The sequence below is a fragment of the Cherax quadricarinatus genome, chromosome 14, assembly GCF_038502225.1.
Source record: "Cherax quadricarinatus isolate ZL_2023a chromosome 14, ASM3850222v1, whole genome shotgun sequence".
Lineage (NCBI taxonomy): Eukaryota > Metazoa > Arthropoda > Malacostraca > Decapoda > Parastacidae > Cherax > Cherax quadricarinatus.
Genome location: NC_091305.1, coordinates 14644628 through 14659413, shown reverse-complemented (window position 1 = coordinate 14659413; position 14786 = coordinate 14644628). Strand labels below are relative to the sequence as shown.

The window sequence follows — 14786 nt, the reverse complement described above, 5'->3', positions numbered from 1 at the left end:
ACTTTTAAATGTTGATGAAGAAAGGAAGGTGGCAATTTCATGCACTGGCCAGGGAGGTATAACATCTTTTAGGAGTGAAGAAGAGCAGGATGTGAGTGTGGGGGAGGTGCATGAGGCATTATGTAGAATGAAAGGGGTAAAGCAGCTGGAACTGATGGGATCATGACAGAAATGTTAAAAGCAGGGAAGGGGATATAGCATTGGAGTGGTTGGTATTTTTGTTTAACCCTTAAACGGTCCAAACAGATCGACGTTCAAATTCGTAGTGCTACAAAAGTAGATCTACTTTTTTTTACATATTTTCAAATATAACAAAAAAAAATATAGATAAAAGTTTTTTTACACGTTTTCACATGCAAAACAAAACAAAAAAAAATCTACATTTTTTTACATACTTTCAGATGTTGAAAAAACGTATACATACGTTTGGACCATTTAAGGGTTAATAAATGTATGAAAGAGGGGAAGGCACCTAGGAATTGGCAGAGAGCATGTATAGTTCCTTTATATAAAGGGAAGGGGACAAAAGAGATTGTAAAAATTATAGGGGATTATGTTTACTGAGTATACCAGGAAAAGTGTACGGTAGAGTTATTATTGAAAGAATTAGAGGTAAGACAGAGAGTAGGATTGCAGATGAGCAAGGAGGCTTTGGAGTGGGTAGGAGATGTGTAGATCAAGTGTTTACATTGAAGCATATATGTGAACAGTATTTAGATAAAGATAGGGGTACACAAATAACCCGCACATAGAAGAGAGGAGCTTAAGACGACGTTTCGGTCCGACTTGGACCATTTACTTTGTAAACGTCATCGTAAGCTCCTCTCTTCTATGTGCGGGTTATTTGTGTATCATTCCAGTCACGGTATTGTGTCTTCTTTTGTTATAAGAACATAAGAACATAAGAACGAAGGAACACTGCAGAAGGCCTACTGGCCCATGCGAGGCAGGTCCAAGTCTCCTACCGGCTTAAGCCAATGCACCCAACCTAGTCAGGTCAGGTCACATTGACTTAAGGGAGGAACACGGCAACCGACCTGGTAGCACAAGCTATCAGGTCCAGTTCACACCCACCCACATCCACTCATGTATTTATCCAACCTATTTTTAAAGCTACACAACGTTCTGGCCTCTATAACTGTACTCGGGAGTTTGTTCCACTCATCCACAACTCTATTACCAAACCAGTACTTTCCTGGTTTGGTCATAAAGGTAGGAAAGTTGTCATTGCCTTTATGGATATAGAAAAGGTATATGATAGAGAGGATAGGGAAGCAATGTGGCAGAAGTTGCAAGTACAGTGGACCCTCGGCTAACGAACGCATCGCATAACATTAAATCCGCCCAACGAAGCGTTTGAGCATAAAAATTTTGGCCTGGTTAATGATAAAAAACTCGCTCAGCGTGATTCATCCCGAACCTGTCTGTCCAGCCAGAGCACCTCAGCTGCCCTGTCGTCATTGTTTACAAGCCAGGGTGGCCGGTTTCATGCATACATTCGATACATTTTGTATTATTCCATTGTTTATAGTGCTTGTAACTGCTAAATAAGCCATCATGGGCCCAAAGAAAGCTTCTAGTGCCAACCCTGTGGTTAAAAGGGTGAGAAATACTATTGAAATACTATTGTACCACAGTCAGCTGCTGCTGCACCACCATCAGCTGCTGCTGCACCACCGTCAGCTGCTGCTGCACCACTGTCAGCTGTACTACTCGAAGATGTGGAGAGACTGTTGTTGGTGTGGCTTAATGAGAAACAATTACTGAGAAAAAATTAACCCCAGAAGGTTAGCCACCCAGAATAACCCAAGAAAGCCATTGAGTCATCTAGAACTGTCTAACTTATTTCCATTGGGGTTCATAATCTTGTCCCCCAGGATGTGACCCACACTAGTCGACTAACACCCAGGTGAACAGGAAAAAATGCCTGGAATAGTGCACGTATTGGTGAATTTAAGACAAGCAAAGGTTGGTTTGAGAGATTTAACCCTTAAACTGTCCAAATGTAGATCTATGTTTTTTCAACATTTGAAAGTATGTAAAAAAGTAGATCTTTTTTTTTTTTTACATTTAAAAACGTCTAAAAAAAAGACTGATCTACATTTTTTTTTTTGTTATACAGCGGTCCCTCGTTTATCGTTGTTAATCCGTTCCTGGAAGTGCGAAGATTATCGACGATTATCACACTCGTTGAAGGCTTTCGCAAAGTATGTGTATACTACATCTGCATTTGTTTGTCCTCCAGAGTATCCAAGACCATGTCATAGTGGTCCATTAGTTGAGACAGGCAGGAGCGACCTGCTCTAAACCCATGCTGCCCTGGGTTGTACAACTGATAGGTATCCAAGTGGGTGGTAATCTTGCATCTTAGAACCTTTTCAAATATTTTTATGATATGGGATGTTAATGCTATCTATCTGTAATTCTTTGCAAATGCTTTACTCCCACTTTAGTGGTGTGGGGCAATGTCTATTGTTTTTAGTGACTGTGGGATGATCATGTCCACGCTCCCTTTCCGTAGGATGCTAATGATATGTGAAAGGGGCTTCTTTCAGTTCATGATAAATATGGCATTCTACAAGTCTGGGCCTGGGGTAGAGTGCATGGGCATGTCATTTATTGCTTTCCAAAGTCTCGTGGTGTTAGGATAATGCAGTGGTACCTCGGGATACGAACAACTCAAAACTTGAACAGTTATGTAAGTGTATTTATGTAAGTGCTTTTGTAAGTGTACTTTTGGGGGTCTGAAATGCACTAATCTAACTTACATTATTCCTTATGGGAACAAATTCGCTCGGTATCAGCACTCGAACAGCCTTCTGGAACGAATTAAGTTCATATCCCGAGGTACCACTGTCTCAGAGATTTTTGAATTAACCAAATTTTGAGTCTCGGACGAAAAAAATTCATTTAGATTCTTGACTCTTAGTCTGGTTAATGACTCACTAAATGTTGAGCCATATTGGGACTTTAGTATCTTACTCATTTCTTTGTTGTCATCTGTGTAAGTCCCATCTCATCTAAGCAGGGGTCCGATACTGGATGTTTTTTTACCCTAGATTTGACATAAGTATTTTTTTTTTTTTTTTCAGTTTCATTTATGACTTTAAGTTCTGCCTGAGTTTCTTGTCTCCTGTATGATTCCTAAAGCTTAAGTTTGATACAGTATTTGCTATTTTTCTGATCAGTGGATCCTTTTGTATTTCAGTATACATACTGGCCCCTTTCAGCAGCTCTGATTCTTTGCCATCACCTGTATAGGAAGCATCTCTCTCTTTCTAGTTTACATCTTTTCCTTTTTCTTGAAGAAATGTGCCTTGAACATACTTCTAGTGCTGCCACAGAGTAAAATCTTCCCAGCTTATTTCATTTAGGACATGTTTGATTTGATCCCACTATATGTTTTTGGTATTGAAGTTGAATTTTTTGAAGGCACCCTCATAACTGATCACCTTTTGCTGGTCAGGGACCCTGTGCATACATGTCTGTACCTCTGTTATGTTGTAATCTGAATGTATTGTCTTTGATACTGTTATATTTCGTATCAAATCATCATTATTAGTGAAGATGAGGTCCAGTGTATGTTCCAGTCTTGTCGGCTCCACTAATTGCTGGTTTAAGGTGAATTTTTTGCAGAGATTTAATGCCTCATGTGTGTGTGTGAATTTTCATTTGAGCTGCCTCCTACGGTTGTCCCTGCTAAAACATTATTTGCTACAGTCCTCTATTTTAGGTGTCAAGTTGAAATCACCCAGCAGCAAAATGTTTGGGGCTGGAGCTGGGAGATTTTCTAGACAGTGGTCAATTTTCAAAAGCTGTTCATGGAATTGTTGGGAAGCTGCATCAGGAGGCTTGTATACAACCACATTGACAAGGTTAGGTTTCATGCAGGCAGATGATATAGGAGGATTTGGGCAAGAGGTTTGCAAGCATCAGTATCCCTTCATTTTTTTCTATACAGCAGTATCTTGAATCTTTATGATAGTGGCTTCCATAAATTTCTCCTGAGCCTATCATTATCATGTAGTATGTGTTGGGTTCTGTCAAAGAAGGGCATAAGGTGTGTGGTCTTATCTCCATGTATTACTCTTATATGTTCTACATGCATAGTCTTTGAATCATGCCTTGAGATCACAAGCTCTCACACCTACATAGAATATAGGTGCAAATGTCAGACCACCCCTACCACTAAGGTAGGGATGGTCTGACAAGAAAGAAAACACTCAAGTGTAATGTGTAATATCTTTCCATTTTACATTAGATATAGAGGATGTGCTTCAGTGAGTCATTAGATCATTGTTTGTGCCTTTCTTGGAAGATAGCTAAGACACAAATGATGGTGAATGTGCTTTCATCTTTTGATCGCTCTGCTTTGGCTGATGTGCTAAAATAATTATTTGATGTCATGCCAGTACTGATATTCAACTTGTACAATGATAATCTTCAGAAGTTCCCTATATTTGATTCCCTGTGTATAAATGATTAAATGAAAATGTATTTTCAGGCTGGATTCTTCCAACGTAAAGAATATGAAGAACTGAAAGCACAACAGGCACGTGTTGAACCTGGTGCAGACTATGGCTCCACCAATGTAGGTCTTGTTTCAGATTAAATTATCTTTGTCATATGGGTTTTTGTGTATGATGGACAACATTTTCATGTACTACTGTACTGTAGTAATAAGTAAAGTAAATGATGTATCTTACTTGTTAATAGGAAGAAACTCTATAAGATTGTATACAAAGGGTACCTTTTATATTTTAAGTTGAATAGTGAAAAAATATAACATGACAGAGACTAGAGCCATCAGTGGTATTTGACTTGTATATACAGTACATATCCATGACCAGCTATCAATACAAAAATTCTTGAGTAATTTTTTTAATAAATTTTTGTGTAAATTATTATAACCAAAAGGAATACTGGTGTTGTAAATACTGTAAATTAACATAATTACATAAATTACAGTAAACTCTATGATTATAAAACTCCTCTTTAGTTTTTTAATATGACAGAAAAAGTACATTCAAAATTGAATAATGCATGTACGTATTAATATTGGTAGAATTACCTACAATAATGCATACTATGAAGGCCTTTCCATGCACTATTCAGTATTTATTTATTTGCTTTTTCTAATTGCATAACAAAAAAAAAAAACTATTGAGCTTTAAAGGAAACCTGACTGTGCTACAATATTTAATAATGGTAGGACATCAGTAAACCAATGTCCTGAATATAGCAGAAGAAACCCCAAAACCAACAAGGTTAAAATAAAAGTTATTATACCAGGCAAACTGATTTGAGTAAAAAAAATCAAATTATAGTGAGTTACTTGCATTACCATCCAGATTTGTGAAAACCCAAACTGCTGGACAGCCATTGTTTACTCTTTCTGAGTTTACTGTTGCCTCTTTTCACCCATTTCATGCATTTGTCTTTTTTTTTTTTTTTTTTTTGGTCTACATTTTTAGTTTGGAAGTGGACATATTGAAGATATTTTGGCAAGTAAATGTGCTATATTAATATTTTTACTAATTATTTTTGGTACCAATATAACATTTTTTAAACAAATTATGGTAAATTAGCAAACTTTGAAATTCAGTAGTTGTTTGGTCTCAGCCATGCCAGATGATCGATGTCTTATTGAATTATTTTTGCCAATAATAATAATAATAATATTATTATTATTATCACACTGGCCGATTCCCACCAAGGCAGGGTGGCCCGAAAAAGAAAAACTTTCACCATCATTCACTCCATCACTGTCTTGCCAGAAGGGTGCTTTACACTACAGTTTTTAAACTGCAACATTAACACCCCTCCTTCAGAGTGCAGGCACTGTACTTCCCATCTCCAGGACTCAAGTCCGGCCTGCCGGTTTCCCTGTATTATAGAGAAAGTGAACAATTTGTTACATCAGTATATGTATAGGAATTAACTTTTAAAATCTCAATAGCAGCAAATTTTTCCATATTAAATTCATACCTTATGACAAAGCAATCACCAGCAATCTTACCGAGATTGGGCTGTGATTGAAGGACAGAGGATTGAACCTTCACAACAGATTGCTCAGAATGACCCACATGGGTTTAGCACTTCATAATTCATCACAAGAGTATTTTTGTGAACTTTATGATTTAATTAGATGTACCAATGTGTTTGCACCCAAGCATTTTTAAATGATGGTTATTGAATTTGTAAAAAGGAAAAACACTTAATACTGTAACTACTCAAAAGGGATGCAAAGTACTGAATAATTATTACAGTAGATTATCATGGAGGCAAAGAGGGGAATGTATGAATGTAGTGGTACCAACATTCTTATGTGGGTGTGAAGCATGAGTTGTGATTGTTGCTGTGAGGAGGCTGGAGGCAGTGGAGATGTCATATCTGAGGGTAATGTGTGGCATAAATATTATGCAGAGAATTTTTAGTTTGGAGATTAGGAGGAGGTGTGAAGTTACTAAAACAAGTGTCCAGAGGGTTGAGGAACGGTTCTTGAGGTGGTTTGGTCATTCAGAGAGGATGGAACAAAATAGGATGATTTAGGTGTATAAATCTGTAATGGAGGAAAGGTGGGGTAGGGGTTGTCCTAGGAAAGGATGGAGGGAGGGGGTAAAGGAGGGTTTGTGTGCAAGGGGCTCTTGGACATACAGCAGGCATGTGTGTGTGTTTTGTGTGTGTTAAATAGGAGTGGAGACATTATTTTTGGGACTTGACAAGCTGTTGGAGTGTGATCAAGGTAATATTTTGTAAAGGAATTCAGGGAAACCGGTTAGCCGGACATGAGACCTGGAGGTGGGAAGTACAGTGCCTGCACTCTAAAGGAGGGGTTTGGGATACTTGCTGTTTAGAGGGGCATCTAAGTTGTTGTATCTGTGTGCCTCTGGCAAGACTGATAATGTGAATGATGGTGAAAGTGTTTCTTTTTTGGGTCACCTTGCCTTGATGGGAGGTGGCTTGTGTGTTAAAAAAAAACTGATCAGAGCATGTTGAAGGCAAGACTTTATATCACTACCATATTTATGAGGAATAGTTAACATCTTAGGATACAGTATTATAATTAACATGAAAAATCTTGTATACTGTTACCAGTACAGATTTACTATAGTCATATACTAAAAAAAGAAAACTTGAAACATATTGGCTGTTCTTATAAGTTCAGTACATTGGTATAGTATTATCACTTGAAAGCTGCTCCAACATTATAGGAAAATAGCATTTTTTTTTTCTTCAAAATATCGTAAGTTGTTTTTCTCCTCTTAAGTCATTCTCATTCAAAGTTCAGTTGTACATAACCTTCTCCTTATTTTGCATATATTTTGTAATGCATGATTTGATTAATAAGTTAAAAGTTGATAAGTTCATGTGTAGGAGGAAGAAGTCGTATGCTTCAGTGTATCTCGAAGAAGTTTCTTTAGTCAGTTATACCAAAGACTTAAAATTAGTTTTTCATTCATTTAAATCTTTAGAATTTGTAGGGAATAGCCAATACTATATTGATATATTTTTTCAATAATGATGGTAGAATATCTTAAGATGTATATATATGTTCTAAGGTAAGAAACCTTTGACATGTTTCTATCGAGAGAGAAAAGGGATGAGTAAAATGCAAATATTGGGCACCTATAATTTTGTATGTCTATACTGCAACAGAAAACTTTTTATCATTATTAATATTGCTCATGTTTACAAAGTACAGCTCAGTATCACAGTAATTATTGAGTTGTCTTGACGAATTATAGTAGAATGTGAACAGATAGCTCTTCAGAACTTTGAACTTTGCTGTGTATGACAGGAATACTGAGTGCAGTTGCTGATATTTCAGTTATGTTCACTGCCCATTTAAGAAATATAATTTGATTGTAATTAGGGGCACGATACATTTAAAAAAAAATTATAGTCTGAAATGTTTATTTAACCTTTTTTCTTTTCATGCCTACTTATGTAGAAATAATTTGATTATGATACCTGTAATATATTACCTGATAATGAGCAAAAGTTATATTGATTATTGTTGGGTAATTTAAAGTATAATATTTATATGATTTATTATGACACGTGCTGTGATCTCTCCACTTTTGTTATATTTGTAGTTTATTTCTTATTTGTGCCATATTTATCTCAAGGAGTTTAAGTTGTAACTTTTTATAATATGTATGTACTGTATATATTTTTGTGTGAACACATATGTGAATTTTTTTTTATGACAATAAAAATTCTAATGATACTAGCCAGTATTTATTGCCCATATTTATCCTGTTATCTTACTGAATGTATTATTTGTCAAACATTTTTACTAAAAGTAACATGCTGTACATGATAACACTGCTTACCTCCATGCACTGTGATACCATATACAGGAATGACATTGTACTTTGCTATGAAACACTAAGTTATAACTGGTAAGAATATCTTTTGATTGTTCTAAGATTTTTTTTTTTTATTTTCTAATGATTTGTTTTAAGACAGAAAATGCTTCTTTGAATTTATTGAAAATAACTCGTATACAGTACCGAAATTCCACGAGTTGATGAAGCTTTCTGAAAAAAATGAGTATAGTATTGTTGTTCATATAGTTTCTTCTTTGCCTAACAATGCAGGTGAAATTTTTTCAATTTTCACTGACAGGAGTTGATCAGACACTTTATTATGTACCTGAGTGACAAGTGGATGTTGTGTTCAAGAGAGATCTGAGGCCCTGGAGTCAAATAAGAACAGTACAACTTTCAGTTCCAGCACATTTACCTGTTCATAGCATGGTGCTTGTATAAGTATGATCCATAGAGGGAAAGAAGTTTTCGAGTTTTTTATGTATATAATGCTGTATAATAATATACTTGTGGGGATTGAGGAGTCAGCTCTTGGCCCTATCTCTTAACTTCAAAGTTAACTTGCATTTACTGGGCCTCTTCATTCTTACTCTTGAAAATGTATGCGGAGCTTGCTTCTGTTAACTTTTCCTCTAACTCGTGATATTTGTTTACCACCTTAAGACTGAAAAGGTATTTGCTAACATCCCTCTGACTTGCCTAAATTTTTAGCTTCCATCTTTGCCCTCTTGCCCAAGTTTCTTAGTTCAAAATGTCTGTACATGTATGCTCTCTCAAATACCTGAGTATCTTGTACATTGTTGTGCATTAGGCTATTAGATTTAACAATCAGTGTATAGTTCCAAGAATTTAAGCAATAAAGATGCAAGGTCCTGGGGACCACTATGACAAGATCCTGGATGCTCAGGAAGATAAACAAAGTGCAGATGTATTATACACAGACTTTGCAAGTCTTTGATGAATGTGACCTCGAGTTTACCTGGAGAGAGTTTTGGGGGTCAATGCCCCCGTGGCCCGGTCTGAGACCAGGCCTCATGGTGGATCAGGGTCTGATCAACCAGGCTGTTACTGCTGGCCGCATGCAAGCTGATGTACGAACCACAACCCGGTTAGTCAGGTACTGACTTTAGGTGCCTGTCCAGTGCCTTCTTGAGGACAGCCAGGGGTCTATGGTAATCCCTATTATGGATGCTGGGAGACAATTGAGCAGTCTTGGGCCCCGGACACTTATTGTGTTGTCTCTCAGCATACTCGTTGCGCCCCTGCTTTTCATCGGGGGAATGTTGCATCTCCTGCCGAGTCTTTTGCATCCATATGGAGTGATTTTCGTGTGCAGGTTTGGTACCAATCCCTCCAGGACCTTCCAAGTGTATATTATCATGTATCTCTCTCTGCGTTCGAAGGAATACAGATCAAGGCCCTTCAATCATTCCCAGTAGTTTAGGTGCCTTATCGCACTTTTGTGTGCCATGAAAGTTCTTTGTACACTCTCCAGGTCTGCAATGTCGCCAGCCTTGAAGGGGGCCGTTAGTGTACAGCAGCATTCCAGCCTAGAGAGCACAAGCGATTTGAAGAGAATCATCATGGGCTTGGCATCTTTAGTTTTGAAGGTTCTTATTATCCATCCTATCATTTTCCTAGTGGATGAGGTAGATACATTGTTGTGGTCCTTCACATTACTTTTCCGCTCTATTGTATGGTTAGAATTTGTGGTATAATATAATAATAATAATATCTTTATTTACTACAAGTACATGTACATGGTATACAGGCCTAACTGACATCAATGACATACTACTACATAGAAAGCCCCTTGTTATGCTCTGCATGTCGGGCAAATTAGGTCAGTGTCCCAGGATGTGACCCACACCAGTCGACCAACACCCAGGTACCCATTTTACTGATGGGTGAACATAGACAACAGGTGGAAAGAAACACGCCCAATGTTTCTACTCTGGCTGGGAATCGAACCCAGGCCCTCGCCGTGTGAAGCGAGAGCGTTAACCACCAGGCCACCAGAGCCCCTTATACTCTGACACATTTTTAATTTCTTCAAGTTTTCCATATCTGAATAGTTGAAATTTCTCCTCATTGAACTTCATATTGTTTTGAGTGGCCCATTCGAAGATTTGTTTGATGTCCGCTTGGAGTCTCGCAGTGTCTTCGATGAAGGTCACTGCTATGGTGATCCAGGTGTCATCCGCAAAGGAAGACACGAAGCTATGGCTTACATCTCTATGTCAGAAATGAGGATGAGGAATAGAATGGGAGTGAGTACTGTGCCTTGTGGAACAGAGCTTTTTACCATGGCTGCCTGGGACTTGACTCTGTTTACTATTACTCTTTGTGTTCTATTTGTCAGGAAGTTGTAGATCCATCTACCAACTTTTTCCGTTATTTCTTTATCCGCATTTTGTGTGCTATTACACCATGGTCACACTTGTCGAAAGCTTTTGTAAAGTCTGTGTATACTACATCTGGATTTTGTTTATCCTCTACAGCATCCAGGACCTTGTCATAGTGGTCCAGTAGCTGTAGTTCTTTGCAATTGCTTTACTGCCACCTTTGTGGAGTGGGGCTGTCTGTTGTTTTTAGTGTGTGTGGGATGACCCCTGTGTCCATGCTCCCTCTCCATAAAATGCTGAAGGCATGCGATAGGGACTTCTTGCAATTCTTGATGAACACGGAGTTCCACGAGTCTGGGCCTGGGGCAGAGTACATGGGCATGTCATTAATTGCCTCTTCAAAATCTTGTGGAGTTAGAATAATATCCAAGAGTTCTGGGATGACCAGATTTTGGGTTTCGTTCATAAAGAATTCATTTGGATTGTTGACCCTTAGAGTGGGCAGTGGATTTCTGAGCACTGAGTCATATTGGGACTTTAGTATCTCACTCATTTCTTGGCTATCATCTGTGTATGTCCCATCCCGGCTAAGCAGGGGCCCAGTACTAGATGTTATTTTTTCCTTAGATTTGGCATAAGAGAAGAAGTATTTTGGGTTTTTTCAATTTCCTTTATGGTTTTTAGTCCTTCCTGTGATTCTTGTCTACTATAAGATTCCTTCAGCTTAAGTCTGATATTTGCAATTTCATTGACTAGTGCCTCCCATCTATTTCAGATATACGTAATTTGGTGTAATAGCACACAAAATGTGTGATAAAGGAATAACAGGAAAAGATGGTAGATGGATCTATAATTTCCTAACAAATAGAACAAAGAGTAGTAGTAAACAGAGTAAAGTCTTAGGCGGCTACGGGGAAAAGCTCTGTTCCAGAAGGCACAGTACTCACTCCCACCCTGTTCTTATCCTCATATCTGACAGACAGGGATGTAAGCCACAGCACCATGTCTTCCTTTGCAGATGACACCCGAATTTGCATGACAGTGTCCTCCACTGAAGACACTGCAAGACTCAAGGCAGACATCAACCAAATCTTTAAATGGGCCGCAGAAAACAGTATGAAGTTCAATGAGAAATTTCAATTACTCCAGTATGGAAAACATGAGGAAGTTAAAACTATATCAGAGTATAAAACAAATTCCAACCACACAATAGAACGAAAAACTAATGTAAAAGACCTAGGAGTGATAATGTCAGAGGATCTAACCCAATGGAAATAAGTCACTCTAACTTTTTTGGGTTATCCTAGGTTCTCTACACATATGCTGCTATATATGATAATTTTATGTAACTGTATTTGTGTATACCTGAATAAACTTACTTACTTACTAACATTGTATCAATTGCATCTGCTAGAAAAATGACAGGATGGATAATGAGAACCTTCAAAACTAGGGATGCCAAGCCCATGATGACACTCTTCAGGTCTCTTGTTCTATTTAAGCTGGAATATTGCTGCACACTAACAGTACCTTTCAAGGCAGGTGAAATTGCTGACCTAGAAAATGTACAGAGAACTTTCACAGCACACATAACTGTGATAAAACACCTCAGTTACTGGGAACGCTTGAAGTTCCTCAACCTGTACTCCCTAGAATGCAGGCGGGAGAGAGACATGATTATATACACTTGGGAAATCCTAGAGGGATTAGTACCAAACTTGCACATGAAAATCACTCCATATGAAAGCAAAAGACTCGGCAGACGATGCAACATCCCCCCAATGAAAAGCAGGGGTGCCACTAGCACGATAAGAGAACACAACAGGTGTGAGGGGCCCTAGGCTGTTCAACTGCCTCCCAGCATACATAAGGGGAATTACCAATAGACCCCTGGCTGTCTTCAAGAAGGCGCTGGACAGACATCTGAAGGATTGCGTGCGGCCAACAGTAACAGCCTGGTTGATCAGGCCCTTATCCACCATGAGGCCTGGTGACAGACCGGGCTGCAGGGGCATTGACCCCCGAAACCCTCTCCAGTTGTTGGTTATTGGTGGTTAACTAAATATAGGTTTATTAAGGTTAAAGTAACCTAACTTATAACAAAAAATATTTATTTGTGATCTCTGCTGATATTGTTTGATAACTAATTTATTGTATTTGTAGGAGAGGCTGATTATGTAGCTCTAATTCATTTTACATCGTTTTCTTACAGTTTCCCAGGGTCAATTTGTGAACGTTACCCGCAGTTACATTTTTACGTAACTGCGGGTAACGTTGTATAAACCTACAAAATTGTTGTATTTAATTACAAATATGTAAAATTAATATCAGCATCACTTTTGGCAGCGCAGTGTATGGGCAAGCTGAGGCAACTTTTAGATCTGTAAACTTATCACACATGACTGTGATACTGTCTTAAAGCCAATGTCAGTGAAGGTTTAATACATTCATTTTGGAACTGTTTTCTCTTATTTGTTAGGTTAAATTGTCACATAATACAAAAATGCGACACAAAGTTTTCATGCATGAAAAGGAAACAAGAGATCTATGACGGAAACTCAGATACAGTCAAATAATCACTAACAATTTTGTGTTAAGGTCGCTTTACTAACAGTCTTCAACCTAACTGAAAAAAGTGATTGGGCAGTAGAATGGGCTGGGATAAAACTCATCCTCAATCTATCCTCATTTTGCGTTAATTTTATTTATTCCCAAAATCAATTTTCGAAAGTTGGAGGACAAACAAAATGCAGATGTTGTATACACAGACTTTGCAAAAGCCTTCAACAAGTACAATCATGGTGTAATAGCACACAAAATGCGTGATATGGAATAACAGGAAAAGATGGTAGATGGATCCATAACTTCCTAACTGAACACCACAGTAATATCAAACAAAGTCAGAGGCTGCTGCAGTGAAAAGCTCTGTTCCACAAGGTAGAGTACTCGCTCCCATCCTGTTCGTCATCCTCATATCTGACATAGAGATGTAAGCCGCAGCTGATGATACTAGAATTTGCATGACAGTGTCGTCCATTGAGGACACTGCAAATCTCCAAGTGGGCATTAACCTACATAGTCTTTAAATCAGCCTCAGAAAACAATACGTAGTTCAATGAAGACAGAATATCAATTACTCCGGTATGGAAAAGTCAAGGAAATATAAACTGGATCAGAGTATAAAACAAATTCCAACCACACGATAGAGCGAAAAACTAATATGAAAGACCTGGGAGTGATAATGTCAGAGAATCTCCCTTTAAAAGATCACAACAATGTTTCTACCACATCTGCTAGGAAAATGATAGGATGGATAATGAGAATCTTCAGAACTAGGGATGCGTATTCAATAATGATTCTCTTCAAATCACGTGTTCTCTCTAAGCTGGAGCATTGCTGTACACTAACAGCCCCTTTCAAAGCAGGCAAAATTGCAGACCTGGAAAATATACAGAGATCTTTCACTGCATGTATGAGTACAATAAAGCACCTAAATTACTGTACTCCATGGAATGCAGGCAAGGAAGATACACGAAAGCAAGAGACTTGGCAGGAGATACATAACCCCAATGAGAAGCAGGGGTACATGAGTATTTACTAAGAGAGAGCACAATAAGTGTCAGGGGTCCAAAACTGTTCAACTGCCTCCCCACATACATAAGGGAGATTACAAATAGACCCCTGGCTGTCTTCAAGAGGAAGCTGGACAGGAACCTAAAGTCAGTACCTGACTGTGGTTCGTACGTTGGTTTGTGTGCAGCCAGCAATAACAGCCTGGCTGATCAGGCCCTGATCCACCGTGAGGCTTGGTCATGGACCGGGCCTAGGGATCGTTGACCCCTGAAACGCCCCCCAGGTATACTCCAGAAATAAATGCACAAATACTATTTTTTTATTATAAAGGTATATTTAGCTACATACAAGCTAAGTAAAACAAGGCATCGATACACCTCTGGCACTTTGGCGAATGAGAAGCCCCAGGATATGTTCAGATCTGAACGGGTATCATTCCTGGATCGTGGAATGGGTTGCATCCTCACATCAAATCTTTCTTAGAGTTTCATCTACCTTAATAAGGCCCTAGCTGTATTGGATGATTTTTCCG

The 14786-nt window shown here is 38.4% G+C and overlaps 1 protein-coding gene across 4 annotated transcripts in view; it reads left to right on the top strand.

The window, feature by feature from the left end:
- The window catches only part of LOC128695607 (integrin alpha-PS3-like), a 263263-nt gene extending 255030 nt beyond the window's left edge, over positions 1-8233 (top strand). For all 4 annotated transcript variants that reach the window (XM_070084870.1, XM_053786331.2, XM_070084871.1 and 1 more), the window contains exon 23: positions 4505-8233. In XM_070084870.1, the coding sequence (XP_069940971.1) occupies positions 4505-4612 (108 nt within the window). In that variant the 3' untranslated portion in view covers positions 4613-8233. The remainder of the gene's footprint in view (positions 1-4504) is intronic.
- Positions 8234-14786: the final 6553 nt, after the last annotated feature.